Source organism: Limulus polyphemus, unplaced genomic scaffold, assembly GCF_000517525.1.
Source record: "Limulus polyphemus unplaced genomic scaffold, Limulus_polyphemus-2.1.2 Scaffold717, whole genome shotgun sequence".
Taxonomy (NCBI): Eukaryota; Metazoa; Arthropoda; class Merostomata; order Xiphosura; family Limulidae; genus Limulus; species Limulus polyphemus.
This window is the reverse complement of record NW_013666327.1, coordinates 268177-283465: the sequence shown is the minus strand read 5'-3', so window position 1 is coordinate 283465 and position 15289 is coordinate 268177. Positions and strand designations below refer to the sequence as shown.

At 34.4% G+C, this 15289-nt stretch overlaps 1 protein-coding gene across 1 annotated transcript in view; it reads right to left on the bottom strand.

The window, feature by feature from the left end:
• The window catches only part of LOC106460147 (stearoyl-CoA desaturase 5-like), a 27436-nt gene extending 12521 nt beyond the window's left edge, over nt 1-14915 (bottom strand). Inside the window, exons 1-2 of the mRNA XM_013919832.2 lie at nt 14355-14915; nt 7900-8114 (exon numbers count right to left, since the gene is read on the bottom strand). Of these exons, the coding sequence (XP_013775286.1) occupies nt 7900-8114; nt 14355-14356 (217 nt within the window). The 5' untranslated portion in view covers nt 14357-14915. The remainder of the gene's footprint in view (nt 1-7899; nt 8115-14354) is intronic.
• Nucleotides 14916-15289: the final 374 nt, after the last annotated feature.

Here is a 15289-nt window from a genome sequence, read left to right as displayed (position 1 = left end):
ATTAACTACGACGTACGTACGGTTAAGGTATTAATTACTACTATATATAATAATAGTTATTTCTCTTAGTTATCTATAATTAAATATATTCATTTACAAAATGGGCGCTATAATACACAGTCACTGCAGAGTCTGCTGAAAACACTGAGCCAACATTCGCAGCTGGTGACCCACTATCACTACTACTTCTACAAACGTCACGTCAAGTCTCGCGCTGTTTTTCCGATTGTACGTGTGCCATAAGCTAACTGTTCAGCATATATAGAAAGGTGTTCGTTAATCGATGATTGTGTCACCTGAATAATCTCTTAATTTTATTGCACATTAATTAGTAGCTCATTTTAATATCATTAATAGGTCGGTTGGTTACTAAGTGTTTTTTTTTTTGCATGAAACCAGTAGGTGAAGAGTAAACAGTTAAAAGTTTTATATTTTGTTCCTTATCACCGTCTACACTGTCCTATTATCTACCAGTACAAACATGATGACATTGTTTTAACAGCTTCACTAATACAGCTGCTTGTCAGGGTTGGATTCTTGCGACAGAATCACGTGAAACAAACTCGTACATGACAGGATGAAGTCAGGAAGGGCTTACTCAACGCTGTTGATACACAGGAATAGCTGATCTAGAACTACGCAAAGTTTGTCGGTATTTAACCACGAGTGTCGAGAACCTGACACCAAAGTGTGCATGCGCAAAACTACCATTAATGAGAGGCTAAGTCACCCACGGCATGGTGATCATTTAGGGTTGGGAAAGTGCCAACAACATACTTTACCGGATGTAAGATAACGAGTAGGTAGAACTGAATGCTTTTTTTCTTGATTACCGTTGAATTTTAGAAAACTTGAACTAGTACTGAAAAATCATTCAGTATAATCAGTGTCGACGACTAAATACCAAAATATTCTAAATGATAAATAATAAGGAAGTGAGAAGTTTTTCTTGCCAGATTGTTCAACATTCATTAATGATAATAATAACTATTCGATAAAAGTTCAAGGTTGCTTCGCGATGCCTGCGGACTTACAACGCTAGAAACAAAGCTTCGCGATTCCAGTTGGATTTTAAAAACACTCAACTACAAGTAATAAAAGAACCATACAATTTGAGCTATGGGGTAAATGGGAAACAGAGCAGTGATAAATAACAATATAAAGTGAAATTTATTGTTACCGAATAATTTTATATCACTCGAAGGTGGAGTACCTGCCCGTTGGGCGGGTGAAATAAAAACGTGTTTGTAACAAAGGATAGGAAATTGTGCTTCTATTTTTTATGAACCTAATAAACATCAAAAGTGCAATAAAAATACATAAAGCTACCAATACCGAAAAAAAAGATTGTTTTCAAGAATTCTAACAATATGAAATTAGATGGGGGGGGGTCAACTCCCCTTATGACCTTCCTCATACATATGCACACACATAATGACGTTTAGTTATATAGATTAGATAAAGCACCATTGGGTAAAATGTTTAACGTTTGAAAGCGCCACAGATAATAATGCAATGTGAAGTTGTTGTAACTACAGTATCTAGACTCAAGAATATCTTTTATGTAACAAATTAGAAATTGAGCATGGCTCTGGTTTATTCGTTTCATCTACCAAACCAAAGAATAAGATCCAAAAGTAACATCGCTCAGCTCACAGGAAAATTGAACTCCTTATAGATCACGTGATTGTTATATCATTATATTCTGTTTAATTGTTTAACTTATGTTTCCTATTTAAGTAAGCAAAAGGGCTATATAAGTAAAATACAAGTCAAAATGTTCAACTCTAATTAGCCCCCAGTGGTACAGCGGTATGTCTGCGGACTTACAACGCTAGAATCCGGGTTTCGATACCCGTGGTGGGCAGAGCACAGATAGCCCATATAAAACGCGTACGTAGGCTGTTTAATGTTTCAATTCCAAAAACTTTGAGTCATATACATAGGCCTTATCAACCAAGAAATAATGATACTGTTTAACAAGAAACTTGGTATTATTGTTTACTTTAACTCAGCTACTTCACATTTCTAGGAGAGGAGTTTTACCTGCACACAAAACCATTAGTCATATTACACCATTCTTCAGCTGCTGTAAATACACAGAACCACAAGTATTCTGACGTGTACACCACTCGTCAAGGATTGTCAATACACAACATCACAAATCAGACTCATTAAACTAACATGTATCCCATTATCCAGAGGTTTTGAATACAGATAACTACGATTCACATGTATAAGCCTAACATGTACCCCAGGCAAAAATTCAGAGCCATTATATTGATATGTACGCCATTATTTAAAGGTCGTGAAATCACATGACCACTATTTACGTGTATTAAACCTAATATATGCCCCATTCTTCAGGGGTAGTCAATAAACATGGCCAAAAGTGAAAAGTATTAGCATGGCGTATACCCAATGCCGAGGAGTTATCTATTCACAGGTTTATTAACACAACATTTCAATTCGAAAAACCACAGGTTAGATGTATTAGCTTAACGTGTACAAGAATAGGCGAACCATTAAACCAACGATAAAAAATATTATGTATATCTCACGGTAAACTTGCATTATTGTGTAGTTAAATGACTCGAGTATTTGAGTTTACACTGTAAGCTAGAATAAAGACGAACACCTGACTTAATGATACCAAGTTATCTTCTGTTATTTTAAATACTTATGAAACCATATTTTAGTCTTTACAGGGCAACGCAATCCGGCACTTAAACACAAAACAACATGAAAGCTGCCAGGCAACTCAGAGAAGGGAGTACTTCAGGAGGGATAACTTACTGACACTGATGGTGTTTGTGCAATCAGTTACAAGTGTTTCTGGAGGGGGTAACTTACTGGCACTAAGGGTGTTTCATCTGTTTGTGCAATCAGTTAAAAGTGCTTCAGGAGAGTAATTGATTGCACAAACAGATGAAACACCATCAGTGTCAGTAAGTTATAAAGAACCCTAGCGAAAAACATTCAGTAATTTATGTCATTTGTTTTAAGTAGAGAAATAAAGTATTATTTGAATATGTGTGTTTCACAGGCCGTGATCTTACTATATAATTTCAGTGTTTATTTGTTTCCTCCCTGTTGGTTGGATGTCTTCAGTTTATTTGTGCATTTTATTTTTTATCTACGTTGTATAATGCTGGTCAACTTGAAATGTCTTTTACGAATCACATTTTATTAAATTAAACCTTGACTGACAGGAAAAATGCTTGTAGTCTTGTCATAACGTAAAGATCTCCCACTCGTACATGAACACATTATCAAGACAGTTGAATTTGATTGGTAATTACAGATGTTGCCTAGGGTCTTTATGTCAGGGCCATTGTTAAAAGATAGGAGTACGAGTGCATAACCACTTTTACGTAACATCTTCTCTGTCTGTGTAATCTAAAAAAATGTACATCCCAAAACAAGTTGTTACAGATATATGTTTGTTCGTTGGACAGGTAATTTCACACGTGTGACTTTACTATTATTGCTTTGCGTTATATCAGCAAACAATAAATGTAATATTGGGATTCTGCTATAGCACTTAAAGGAAGTTGCAGTATATATGTATTTGTGTGTTCGTGACAGGTAATTACACACGTGTGACTTTACTATTATTGCTTTGCGTTATATTAGCAAACAATAAATGTAATATTGGGTTCTGCTATAGCACTTAAAGGAAGTTGCAGTATATATGTATTTGTGTGTTCGTGACAGGTAATTACACACGTGTGACTTTACTATTATTGCTTTGCGTTATATTAGCAAACAATAAATGTAATATTGGGTTCTGCTATAGCACTTAAAGGAAGTTGCAGTACACATGTATTTGTGTGTTCGTGACAGGTAATTACACATATGTGGCTTTACTATTATTGCTTTGTTAATTAATATGACATTACGCTATATTAGCAAATGAATAAATATAACATTAAGTTCTGCTACAGCATTCAAGTATGCTATCTCTTATATTTATACACACACATCTGTCATTCGTTGTATTAACAGTGATTTTTGTAGGCCAGAATATCAAGTACTCAGTTTCTGAAATTTTCTTTCTTATTGGAAATTCAACATTGAGGTTTAAGTACAAATAACTTTTCGTTTTCGTAATGAAAATGTTTATTTACAATAAAGCTTCCTCTAGTATTAGAATGGAAACGTTTATTGACAACAAGCGCCCTCTAATATTAGAATGGTAATGTTTATTTACAATAAAGTGTGTTCTAATATTGGAATTCTTTATGTTACTAAGATTGGGAGATTTAAACCTTACCCATTGTATAAAATACTACTTTATTCTCCTAGCGCATTTTTCGAATTTCAACAAAAGCATGTTATACTTTTTCTTGGATCAAACCACGTTAATTAAGAATTTTTTCTTAATTTCTGGAATTGCAGTTTTTCAACCTCAACGGTAAGTTTAGTATTCATAAAACCGGATGAGAAAACTCTAGGGTTTAGGTATAGCCGTCTCTAATTTTGAACTACTGACCAGTAGGAGGGTAGTCAGCCAGCAGCATCCGCCGTTTTGCCAGGTTCACTGAACTATATAACGGGGCTAAGTGTCATTTTTATAATGTGCCTACAGCTGAAAGTCTGGAGTGCGACAGTTGTCATTTACGTCTGGCTATTCAATCTCTGGGAATCACTATGAGCAGGGTAACCAGTCTTTGGGTTATAATCAGTGTAATGGGGATATTAGGGAAAATAAAATAATGTTTAATAGTTTAACGTCGATGATCATAATAATAATATTTTAACAGTAATTCAGCTTCTTAGAACAATAGTGCATTGTTACAATTTGTAATAACGTCGAAGCAGGAAATGCAAGAGTGTGTGAAAATTACTTTGGTTTTATCAAATCAAAGGATGCGTATTGTTGGGAAATATTTTTTTCCAAATATAAAAGTTTTCCACATAAAAGTTTCACATGATTCCATGTACCATTTATGAGCGTTTTTAAAACTGAGGTTTGAGTAGTTCTTCTATACATAAGAACCACTTGTTAAAAAAAAAAAGGAAAATGATTTCAGTCAAGTCGTTTCGAGAGCTTATGTATCTAACGCTCTAAATTTGTATGTGAATATACATAAACATAAATAGACAGATGCGTCTAATGTCAGACTAGGCAACGTTTTACTGTGATAATACCTGGTAATTGACGTTGCGTATACTCCAAAAGGTGCCAGATAAGTATTCTTTAATCCTAACTTATTTGTTGAGGAATCTGGTTTGAAACGAATTCACAGAATTAAGCATAACATTGCCTTGTGGAAATGGACGATCTTGTTTACCGAAGAGCTAAATGAGATTAATACTGAATTATTGTGCTGTTCAAAAGAGCTGAGTGAAATCACTGGCGCGTTCTTTGAAACAATTTTGGACGAAAGGAGCGCTTCTTCTTCATTACCTAAGAAGAAGCGTTGTTTATCAGGCTGTAAGTTTGACATGATGTGCGTTATTCACCGTACTTAGAGAATCAAGTAACTTATAACATACCATGAGAAGGTATATTATACCATTAAACCACCTCCAGCATCTTGCACGTAAGGACAACACTTCTAAAGGCAAATGTCTCATTAAAGTTGTCCTCTATCATTAGTACAAGTGGAGTAAAAGGCGACTTACCAAACTACATCATTCGTTGTCCACAGTTTGCTCTCTAAGTACTACCACTGAAACTGTGTTTTTATACTGCGTCAGATGTAAGTGGTTTGGGGATTAGTTGTCCTTTGCCATATGACAGTTTCTGTGATGTCTTCCATAATAAGGTTGGGGCCCATGAATCCTCATCACCGTAGGTGGGAAAAAAAAATCGGACATAGTCTAACGATTGTCACATTTTACAAGACTGTCCAACTCTCTTTTTCCTTGTTATGTCACCAGCAGTTGACGGTCAGTTTGTACCAGGGGAAACCTTTTTTTTTATTAATACTATTGAAATACTCTGATGGCAAATGTCTTTGAACAGTCGGTCAACAAACGATCTTTATCAACAACGCTCCTGTGGGACAAGTGTTTACTGTTATTTAGGGCCTGACATGACCTAGTGGTTAGGGCGGTCGACTCGCAATCTACAGGTCGCGGGTTCGAATCCCTGTCGCCAACCACGCTTGTCCTTTCAGCCGTGGGGTCATTATAATATGACGGTCAGCCCCACCATTCGTTGGTAAAATAGTAGCCCAAGAGTTGGCTATCACTAATAAATTCCAGATGGCTAGCGTGAAATCCAAACCAAACTAAACCGTTTTGTTTTAACTGTTGTATCGCAAACTACTAGAATAGGATTACACTATCCTATACATTACATCAAACAAGTGTTATACATGCATGAAGTGAGCAACAAATCTGTATGAGGCAAACTAATAAAATGATTAATCATTGTGTATTTATTCACTGAATAAAAGCTGGTATCTAGTACTTTCGAATGCATAGTTATGTTTTGCTGCTAGGCAATAAGAAAACTGGATGTCAGGTGTGCAGTAAACATAATTGCAACTGTCTTTACTTTTATGATTTTAAATGATAGGCGTACAGTTTGATATTGTTATGTAGTTTTTGTCGTTAACATACACCAATCAATTTGTTTTAGTTTAAATGAAACAGAAAATCGGAAAGTTTTTTATGTAGTTGTTCCTATTGCGAAAAATAAGGGATTAAACATTTACAAAAGCCTCCAAGATATAAAAGGTATGAGGTGTATGTAGAAAACAATTTATGCCAGGAAATAGTCACAGGAGAAAAATATAACTTAAGGAAATGCTATTCTACGTCTTAACGATCGTTATATCTAAAACTGATATCAAAACTTGACAGATGTATTACTATAGAATTTGTATAAGCGTCTACCAAGAGGGCTAATACAACCAAACGTTGTTAATAATTTATTATTTACTTGCGGATTTATAATATTTATGTATATGATGTTAACTTATGTTAACTATCGTCAATACTACCAAGAGGGCTAATACAGCCAAACGTTGTTAATAATTTATTATTTACTTGCGGATTTATAATATTTATGTATATGATGTTAACTTATGTTAACTATCGTCAATAATTGCGACCTAGATTAAGATTTTTTTCGTTACATTATCTTTTGAATTAAATACAATGTAATGGAATTATTATGATTTTCTAATAATTTGTTTTTATCGGTAAAATAAAAGTGAAGAGAAGGATTATCAAAACGATCAGACTGTTAAAGAAATATTTTAAGATTCAAAAATCCGAGATGTAGGAGTTTTTTTTTTTTATCTGTGGATCTGTTACCACCCATATAACCTACCCCACCCACAGATTTTCACCACACTTGTTGAGTCTGTATGCGGTGATATCACCTTCGGCAAGAATGGTAAGAACTAGACAAAATCGATCGATTCCCGAAGCCCACAAAAACAAAGCAATACCAGAAAACATTTTGTCGAAATACGAAGGGAACTGAATAACCTACAGAAATAAGAACTAAAGAAACATTAGACAAATAAATAAGTTTGAAAAATGAAACAATTTTACGATTTTGTTGATTATTTGCAGCAAGTAAAACTCTGAATTGTGATGCGTTAAAATTATAAATATAAAAAGCAGGTCTCAAATGTCACTATAAGACAGTCACCATTCTTTTTTTATTATTGTAAATCCTTTTTTTTTTGCAAAACGTAAAGGGTTCCTGATGAGCCTACCATTAGAAGCTATAAATATTTATAGTTTGTCTTCGTCCTCAAGTATTACAAGATCCTAAACGTTTAGTCATATACGTTCCGCATACACAAACGTATATTTTATACGAGCTCTAAAACCTTAAAAACGAGAACACAGAGTTAAAACCAAACAACAACAACAGCAACAAAATCATTCTTATCCCTAAATCAATACCAAGCAAACAAATTCTTATACCAAATACGACCGTTTTCAGCAATGTTGATGTGAATACTAGGTAGATGGCATACAAGGAAGTTGCGTGAAGAAACGCAAAAATGTAAACGTTTCTCCAGACAATTCGAAGTTTTGAAGAACCCTTTTCCTTCTCTGGAATGTTCTTTTCCATTACCGTTGCAGTCTCTGGAATGTTCTTTTCCATTACCGTTGCAGTAGATCGATTGGAAGCCAGCCTAAAAGCAAAAATGTATGTATTAAAATATGAAATGAAATCTTCCCTCATTCACAGAAATGATTTGAAATCAAAAGTCTTATTATAAATATTTGAACTTTGTCTTCTAATATTTTAACATTATATGATAGTTCAAATGTATAATACATATAACAATTATTATATATATTTAAGATATTATAGATTCGCATATTGTGTGATAAAGTAGTAGTATTAAACTTAAGTCTTATTACACTTGTCGCATTAATCAGCTATGATTAACAACTTAAACAAGTTACTGTTAGCTGTGAAATTATCTATACTATTATAATGCACTAATTGATTCGTACAGGTTTGCAATAAAATATTGAAATAACTTATTATAAGCGAGTCCCCCCCGTGGGTCAGCTGTAAGTTTACGGACTTGCAACGCTAAAATCAGGAGTTCGAATTTCCGCGATGGACACAGTGAACACAGCCCATTGTGTAGTTTTACACAAATAATAAAAAATGCGTAGTAACAACAGCTACAACCTTGGTGATAAATCGAATAAAAAAATCAATATAAAGATTTATTTGCCTCCCCCCCCCCCCCCCCACGTTTATGTCTGCGGACTTGCAACTCTAGAAACCGGGTTTCTATTTTCTATACCTTTGGTGGGCAGATAGCCCATTGTGTAGCTTTGTGCTTAACTAGAAACGAAAAATCAAATGTATTAGTTATATATAAAACGATATTTTTTTATTATTACTTCATATTTACTTTTCCTCTGGTTAATGGGGTTTGATTCACTCCACTCAGCGAATATCCAGCCTGTTGTTTAGTCTTGTCGAAGACTGATGTTCAAAAATGGCATTTGTTATGAATTGAAGTTGATGTGTTTGTGGTTGTATTTTGAATGCAGATCGATTGATTATCAAGTTTCTCTTTACCTTAGTGAAAAGCGAGAGTTTCGTATTCTCCTGTACTCTGCTACACTATACAGTACTAATCGATTTAGATCACGTGTACTAGCTTATGGGTCTCATCCTGAACTAGGTCGTCAACTTTCACATTCTGTAATGGTAATCCTGGTTTGCCAAGCGTGTTCCTACTCGCTCTAGCACAATATGCTGTGGTTCGTCTCTCTTCAACCTTTCAGCAATCACAATATTCAAACACATTGTTTTGGGTCACGAAGTTTGTGGTAAAAACTAAGTCAGAAAATCTCAAGAGCAACCACCTACTTTTGTAAAAATATTAAGACTGACAGTTATCAAACCGTAGGAACCACACTCTGTTCCCACAATAAAAACAAAACAATGAAAACGTTAACTACCGTTCGAATATTACTAACAAACGCTGACTAAACATGTTCTTCAACTGTCAATATTACAACCTAATAATCTGGGGGTTCCAATGGAAAACCCCTGCTAAATTTCAAACTCTTAGCACCATATCCCCTAATACAGAAAAGGTTTAACATTTTTTATGAACGGATAAGCCCCCAGGAATGACTTTAGGGTGGTATTATACAATGGTAACTTCGAGAAATATGGATGCTCTCCATGTAAAAATGAAGTCTGTGAAAATATATCACGTTGTTGCTTGCTTTAGAAATAAATTCAGCAAAGTTTGAACAGACATGACATTTGAACAAACGGTCAACTGTGATAGCCTAGTACAAGAGGGGGTATAGTGGGTTTTATGCAGGAGCCTTGGGCAGATGGTTCATCACTACCCATGAGAGCTCAGCTATCACTATTTCCATGAAAGTAAGGTGTTGTGATATGCAATGTTCCCTCTAATGTTTTCAATCCATGTGCGGAATGAATTTCTTCATGTGCAATGCTACCAATTGGTTATTTGGGCCTTAGACCTATCGACTGGCAGGGTCATTAAGGCCGTCAACGTGATGAGACTCCTCACCATAATTGAAGATGTGCGCGTCACTTGACTGGTTCTTGTGGGGCCGCGCAGCTTAGCGGGAACATTGGTGATATGACGTTTCACAAGGAGGTTAGTCCACGTCGTATTCAACGAAATGAAGGGGATGTTAGTAAGATGTTAAATGCCATCATACATTCCACAACAAATCCATCTGTTTTGAATGCTGACTTGATGGCACTCAACAGCATTGCAAATGACAATGTCGCATCAGTAGAGGTTGCCACCGACCGTGTTTCTGTGACTGATGCAGAAATCAAAGCAATGAAACAGTTTGAGGAAGACAGGCTATATTAAATTTCCCTGGGGTTCTTTCAGAGATTGCACTATCTCAACATCATGACGTTTTCACTTCTAAGCAATAACATCAAATCAAAAACTAGTAGTGATAAGACGGTGACTATAAATGGAGTTTTTTAGCCACCTTGTAGTAGTTACACAAACAGGAGATTTATTTGAAGTTACATATTCCCTTTCAAATTCTGATGGTACCCTGAATAAAACTGCAAAGAGTAAGCTACTGCCTGAATTAGAAAAAAGAAACAGAGCCAATTTATCAACTTCCAGAATCTAATATGCCCACAGCTTGGTTAGTGGATGGCATGGCTGTTATAGAAATGGTCGGTCAAAGAGGTGCCACTAATTTTGGAGAACTTACTGAGTTGATCTTTAGGAAACTATGCCAGCCTCTGCAGGTTAGATATCGACCTTGGTCGTTGTGATATAAAAGGTTCAATTAAAGTATTTGGCATGCACGAGTTTATCACCATGATGTGCAATAGTAACGATAAATAATTCTAGACATTGTTGTTTTAGCCATTGGAAAAAAAAAAGTTTACTCGTATATATATATATATATATTACTTGAATATGTAAATAAGCAAGTCACGTTACAAACACAGCCGGTGTTGCGGTGGAATAGAATGTATCAGCACTACTTTTTACGTAGCAGGGTAGTGCGATAGCACCTAAAATTGATAGTTTTCTAAGATAAGGATATTTCTTGTAACTAATAGTGTTGGAAACAAAGAAATATGAATCAACTTGGGTTCAGGAGCATCACAAGAGAGACTTAAAATAAGTCGTACCACCGCCCTGATATGTAAAGTGCAACATCTTGCAATAAAAGATGAGTATCGATGAACACAAAAGTCGGTGACAAAACCTGTCATATTGCTCCCCTTCGTAACATTGTCATGCCCAAAGCACAATATTCTTTCCTGATGCTTTCCATAATCTATCTGGTGTGTGAGGACGGCTGTTTCCCTATTTCAACAGTCTGATCACAGAAATCCATTGACGACTTGAGCGGAATGTTTTCATATAAAATAGTATGATTACACGTGTCATTCTTCAACTGCTTGATGTATGCGACGACTTAACGGCTATGTCGTGGAAGCATCTTGTCTACATGTGGCTTGTGTGATTTTTTCCAGACCGAGATCCTTCTTGATTATGTTATTTACCGTGACCTATCCTTTTGCAATAGAAACTACGCTGCAGGGCTGTCGTCAACATGCAAGGTCTTCAGATAGAGCATGACCGAACGTAGCGAATTTGACGTAACGAGATGGTAAGATTCAGGAGTCATTTTAATATAACACATGCAACCTCCGTATTGTAATTGTACAAATAGAAATTGTCCTAAATGTTGCTGTTATATGATTTTCTAGACTATTAATATTCGAAAATACTCGCCCTTTTAGTCGTGAGGGTGTTATAATGTGACGATCAGTCGTTAATAAAGAGTAGCCCAAGAGTTGGTCGAGGGTGATGTTGACTAGCTGCTTTCTTTCTAGTCTATCACTTTAAAATTATGGACGGTGAAAATTCAACAAATAAATAAAATATTAATATTTTATAATTTATAACTGCACAAACAGAAATAATTTAAATATTGCCATGTTAACAATCTCATGGGCATTTGTATCAGTACAATGATAAATACTCAAAATATAGTTGTGTTAGTGTTCTTACACTTTTAATATTGCAGTTTCACAATGATAAATAGATTTAAATATTATTATCTATATTGAAGCTATAAAATGCTAATAGGTTAATAATAGTATTATGATACCCCGCTCTTCTGGATTTCATCGACATAATTTGGGGTCGAAATAAGCTAAGAAATTAGAATTTGTAAAAAGAAGTCTAAAAAAAAACATCCTCAAAATTCAGAAAAACTGTCGCTTCTGTTTTTGTTGTTTTGATATGTAAACATCTTTCCTCAATTCATAGATAAAAACTACATTTATTTCTACATATGAAACCAGACTTGTTTGTTCAGTCAGATTGCGTTCTAAACAACAGTAAAGTTTCCGTACGCTTAGATTAAGTTCTAAACAATTGTAGTGTCCATACATTTAGATTAAGTTCTAAACAATAGTAGTGTCCTTACACTTAGATTAAGTTCTAAACAATAGTGTTCGTACACTTAGATTAAGCTCTAAACAATAGTAGTGTTCATGCACTTAGATTAAGTTCTAAACAATTGTAGTGTCCATGCACTTAGATCAATTTTTAAACAATAGTAGTGTCAGTACATTTAAATTCGGTTCTAAACAACAGTAAAGTGTTTGTACAATCAGGGTCAGTTCTAAGCTATAGTGGATTAGCATAAGTATAGTTTTAACAATACTTAAATGGTTTTCATTAGGAAAACTACATTATCGCCCACGTGACTAAAGTTATTGTTACTGTTAGTAAAAGGACAACTTATTTTTTATAGCTTTTCATATCCTGTAGTAACGCTAATAGCTTCTCCTGACTTTTGGTTAATTTCTTTATCAGTTTGTTGTCATTATCAGAAATTGTTGTCAGGGATAGTAAACTAAGTTGATTAATATGTTTTACAACTTTCAAACTATTTTAGTAAACATTGAGAGCTAGATACATTCTAATATAATGAGATAACAGCCAAGCAATTTTATACCACTGGTTTTACTCTACTTTGTAACTTACCAGCCAAGCAATTTTATACCACTGGTCTTACTCTACTTTGTAACTTACTAGCCAAAAGCAATTTTATACCACTGATCTTATTCAACTTTGTAACTTACGAGCTAAGCAATTTTATACCATTGGTCTTACTCTACTTTGTAACTTACTAGCCAAAAGCAATTTTATACCATTGGTCTTACTCTACTTTGTAACTTACTAGCCAAAAGCAATTTTATACCACTGGTCTTACTCTACTTTGTAACTTACTAGCCAAAAGCAATTTTATACCACTGGTCTTACTCTACTTTGTAACTTACGAGCTAAGCAATTTTATACCACTGGTCTTACTCTACTTTGTAACTTACGAGCTAAGCAATTTTATATCACTGGTCTTACTCTACTTTGTAACTTACGAACTAAGCAATTTTATATCACTGGTCTTACTCTACTTTGTAACTTACGAACTAAGCAATTTTATATCACTGGTCTTACTCTACTTTGTAACTTACGAACTAAGCAATTTTATATCACTGGTCTTACTCTACTTTGTAACTTACGAACTAAGCAATTTTATATCACTGGTCTTACTCTACTTTGTAACTTACGAACTAAGCAATTTTATATCACTGGTCTTACTCTACTTTGTAACTTACCAGGTAGACAATTTTATATCACTGGTCTTACTCTACTTTGTAACTTCCATGATTGTTTTAACCAAAATCTGTAATTTTTAATTCACTTATTTTTTATTTTTTTTTCCACCTTAATTTGTTTCGTCCCCGGAATTCTTTTGTTTAATTTCTTAAATAGAAAAGAATTAGCATCCTGAAGTTAGACGTATTTATATCTAAATAGATGAACATGTTTTTATTCACGTTTCTTTAAAATCATTGAAAAAAAAGAACGAACTTCTTTAACAATCATTCTAATATAAATCGCAAACCACACCTTAAAAGTGCCTCAAATAATGATTGTCGATTTTATAATTTTATCGTGATTAAAAAAAATCATGTTCTCCACTTTTGTTCAATTTTTGTTTACACTTTCTGTGAATACAGAAGCAACCAAAGCCAAAATTAGATTTAATAAATGAAATAACTTATTGTAAAATGCTATCGCGATTGCCTTTAAATCAATAATGAAACTAATTTGAAACCGAAAAGCCATGTTTTTGTAATATTAAACAAACTAACATTGACAGAACCAAAAGCTTGTAGTAGTAAAACACTCATTAGCGTCCAACGTTGTTAATAATGATGTTTTTAGTTAACATTAATTTTTTTTCAATATATGCTTGAAATGTTAACGTTGGTTTTCATGGAGAATATCGGAAATGCATTATATTAAGCTCTTTTACCTTAATATAGTTTATCAAAAGTAATCAAATTAACTTACATTTCGGACGTGGTGCTGCCTTTCTAGCCTAATACGAAGTACGTTTTCTGAAGAACGACGTCACCAAATGGCTCGTGCTGACAGGAACGTTCCACTGTGACTCAGTATCAGATGATGTAAACCTGTGCTGAGTCTCTATGTTTACACTGGTTCGGAACTAGTGGTGAGATCAAACAAAAGGGCCTATCTGCAAGGAAGACATACGTTTATCCAGGCACAAAGTACCAATGAAACAAAGCACAGTCAGATAATTGATTAAGTTAATCTACATAGATACACGTTACTAACGATTATTTACTTAGAAGCAGTAACAAATTTAAATCGCAGTACTTTTTATTTCTATCATGAATATAACGACTGCGTTGGTTACAATTTTTTAAAGATGGTGTTTAGCACGAAAATAAAACTGTACACATAATCAATACTTTAACGTATAATTTGCGCTTCTATTTGACCCTCTGTATCGATTTTGTCCATATGAAAAATAAAACGTTGATTACAACGCAATGAAAGACGTTGGAGAGTATAACCGCTGGCTGCAGACGAACACTGTTGTATCATCTCTCTCCCTGTGCAATTTTTAAGTAGAGCTTGATATGGTGGCGTGATGCTAGCGTAGCCTCGTGGCGTGATACTCAGTGTATGTGACTCTCCTTCCCACGGACGAACGCCTAAACATGATTTTACTCCTTTGCAAATGTGAATTTTAATCAAATCTATACAAAATCAGAGAACGAACGGTAATGCATTACTTAGGTAATGAGTGTTAAGCGTTGAATTTTATAAATAATTTTAGAAAAAGTAAAGATTTTCTATATCGTTTGTAATTGGGAAAATTTCCCTGCTCTAAACTTGGTGGTAAAGGGGAAAGACGTACTATGTCTTCTCGATCGTTGTGGCCTTTCATCAATGATAATTCATTCTAAATATTAGTT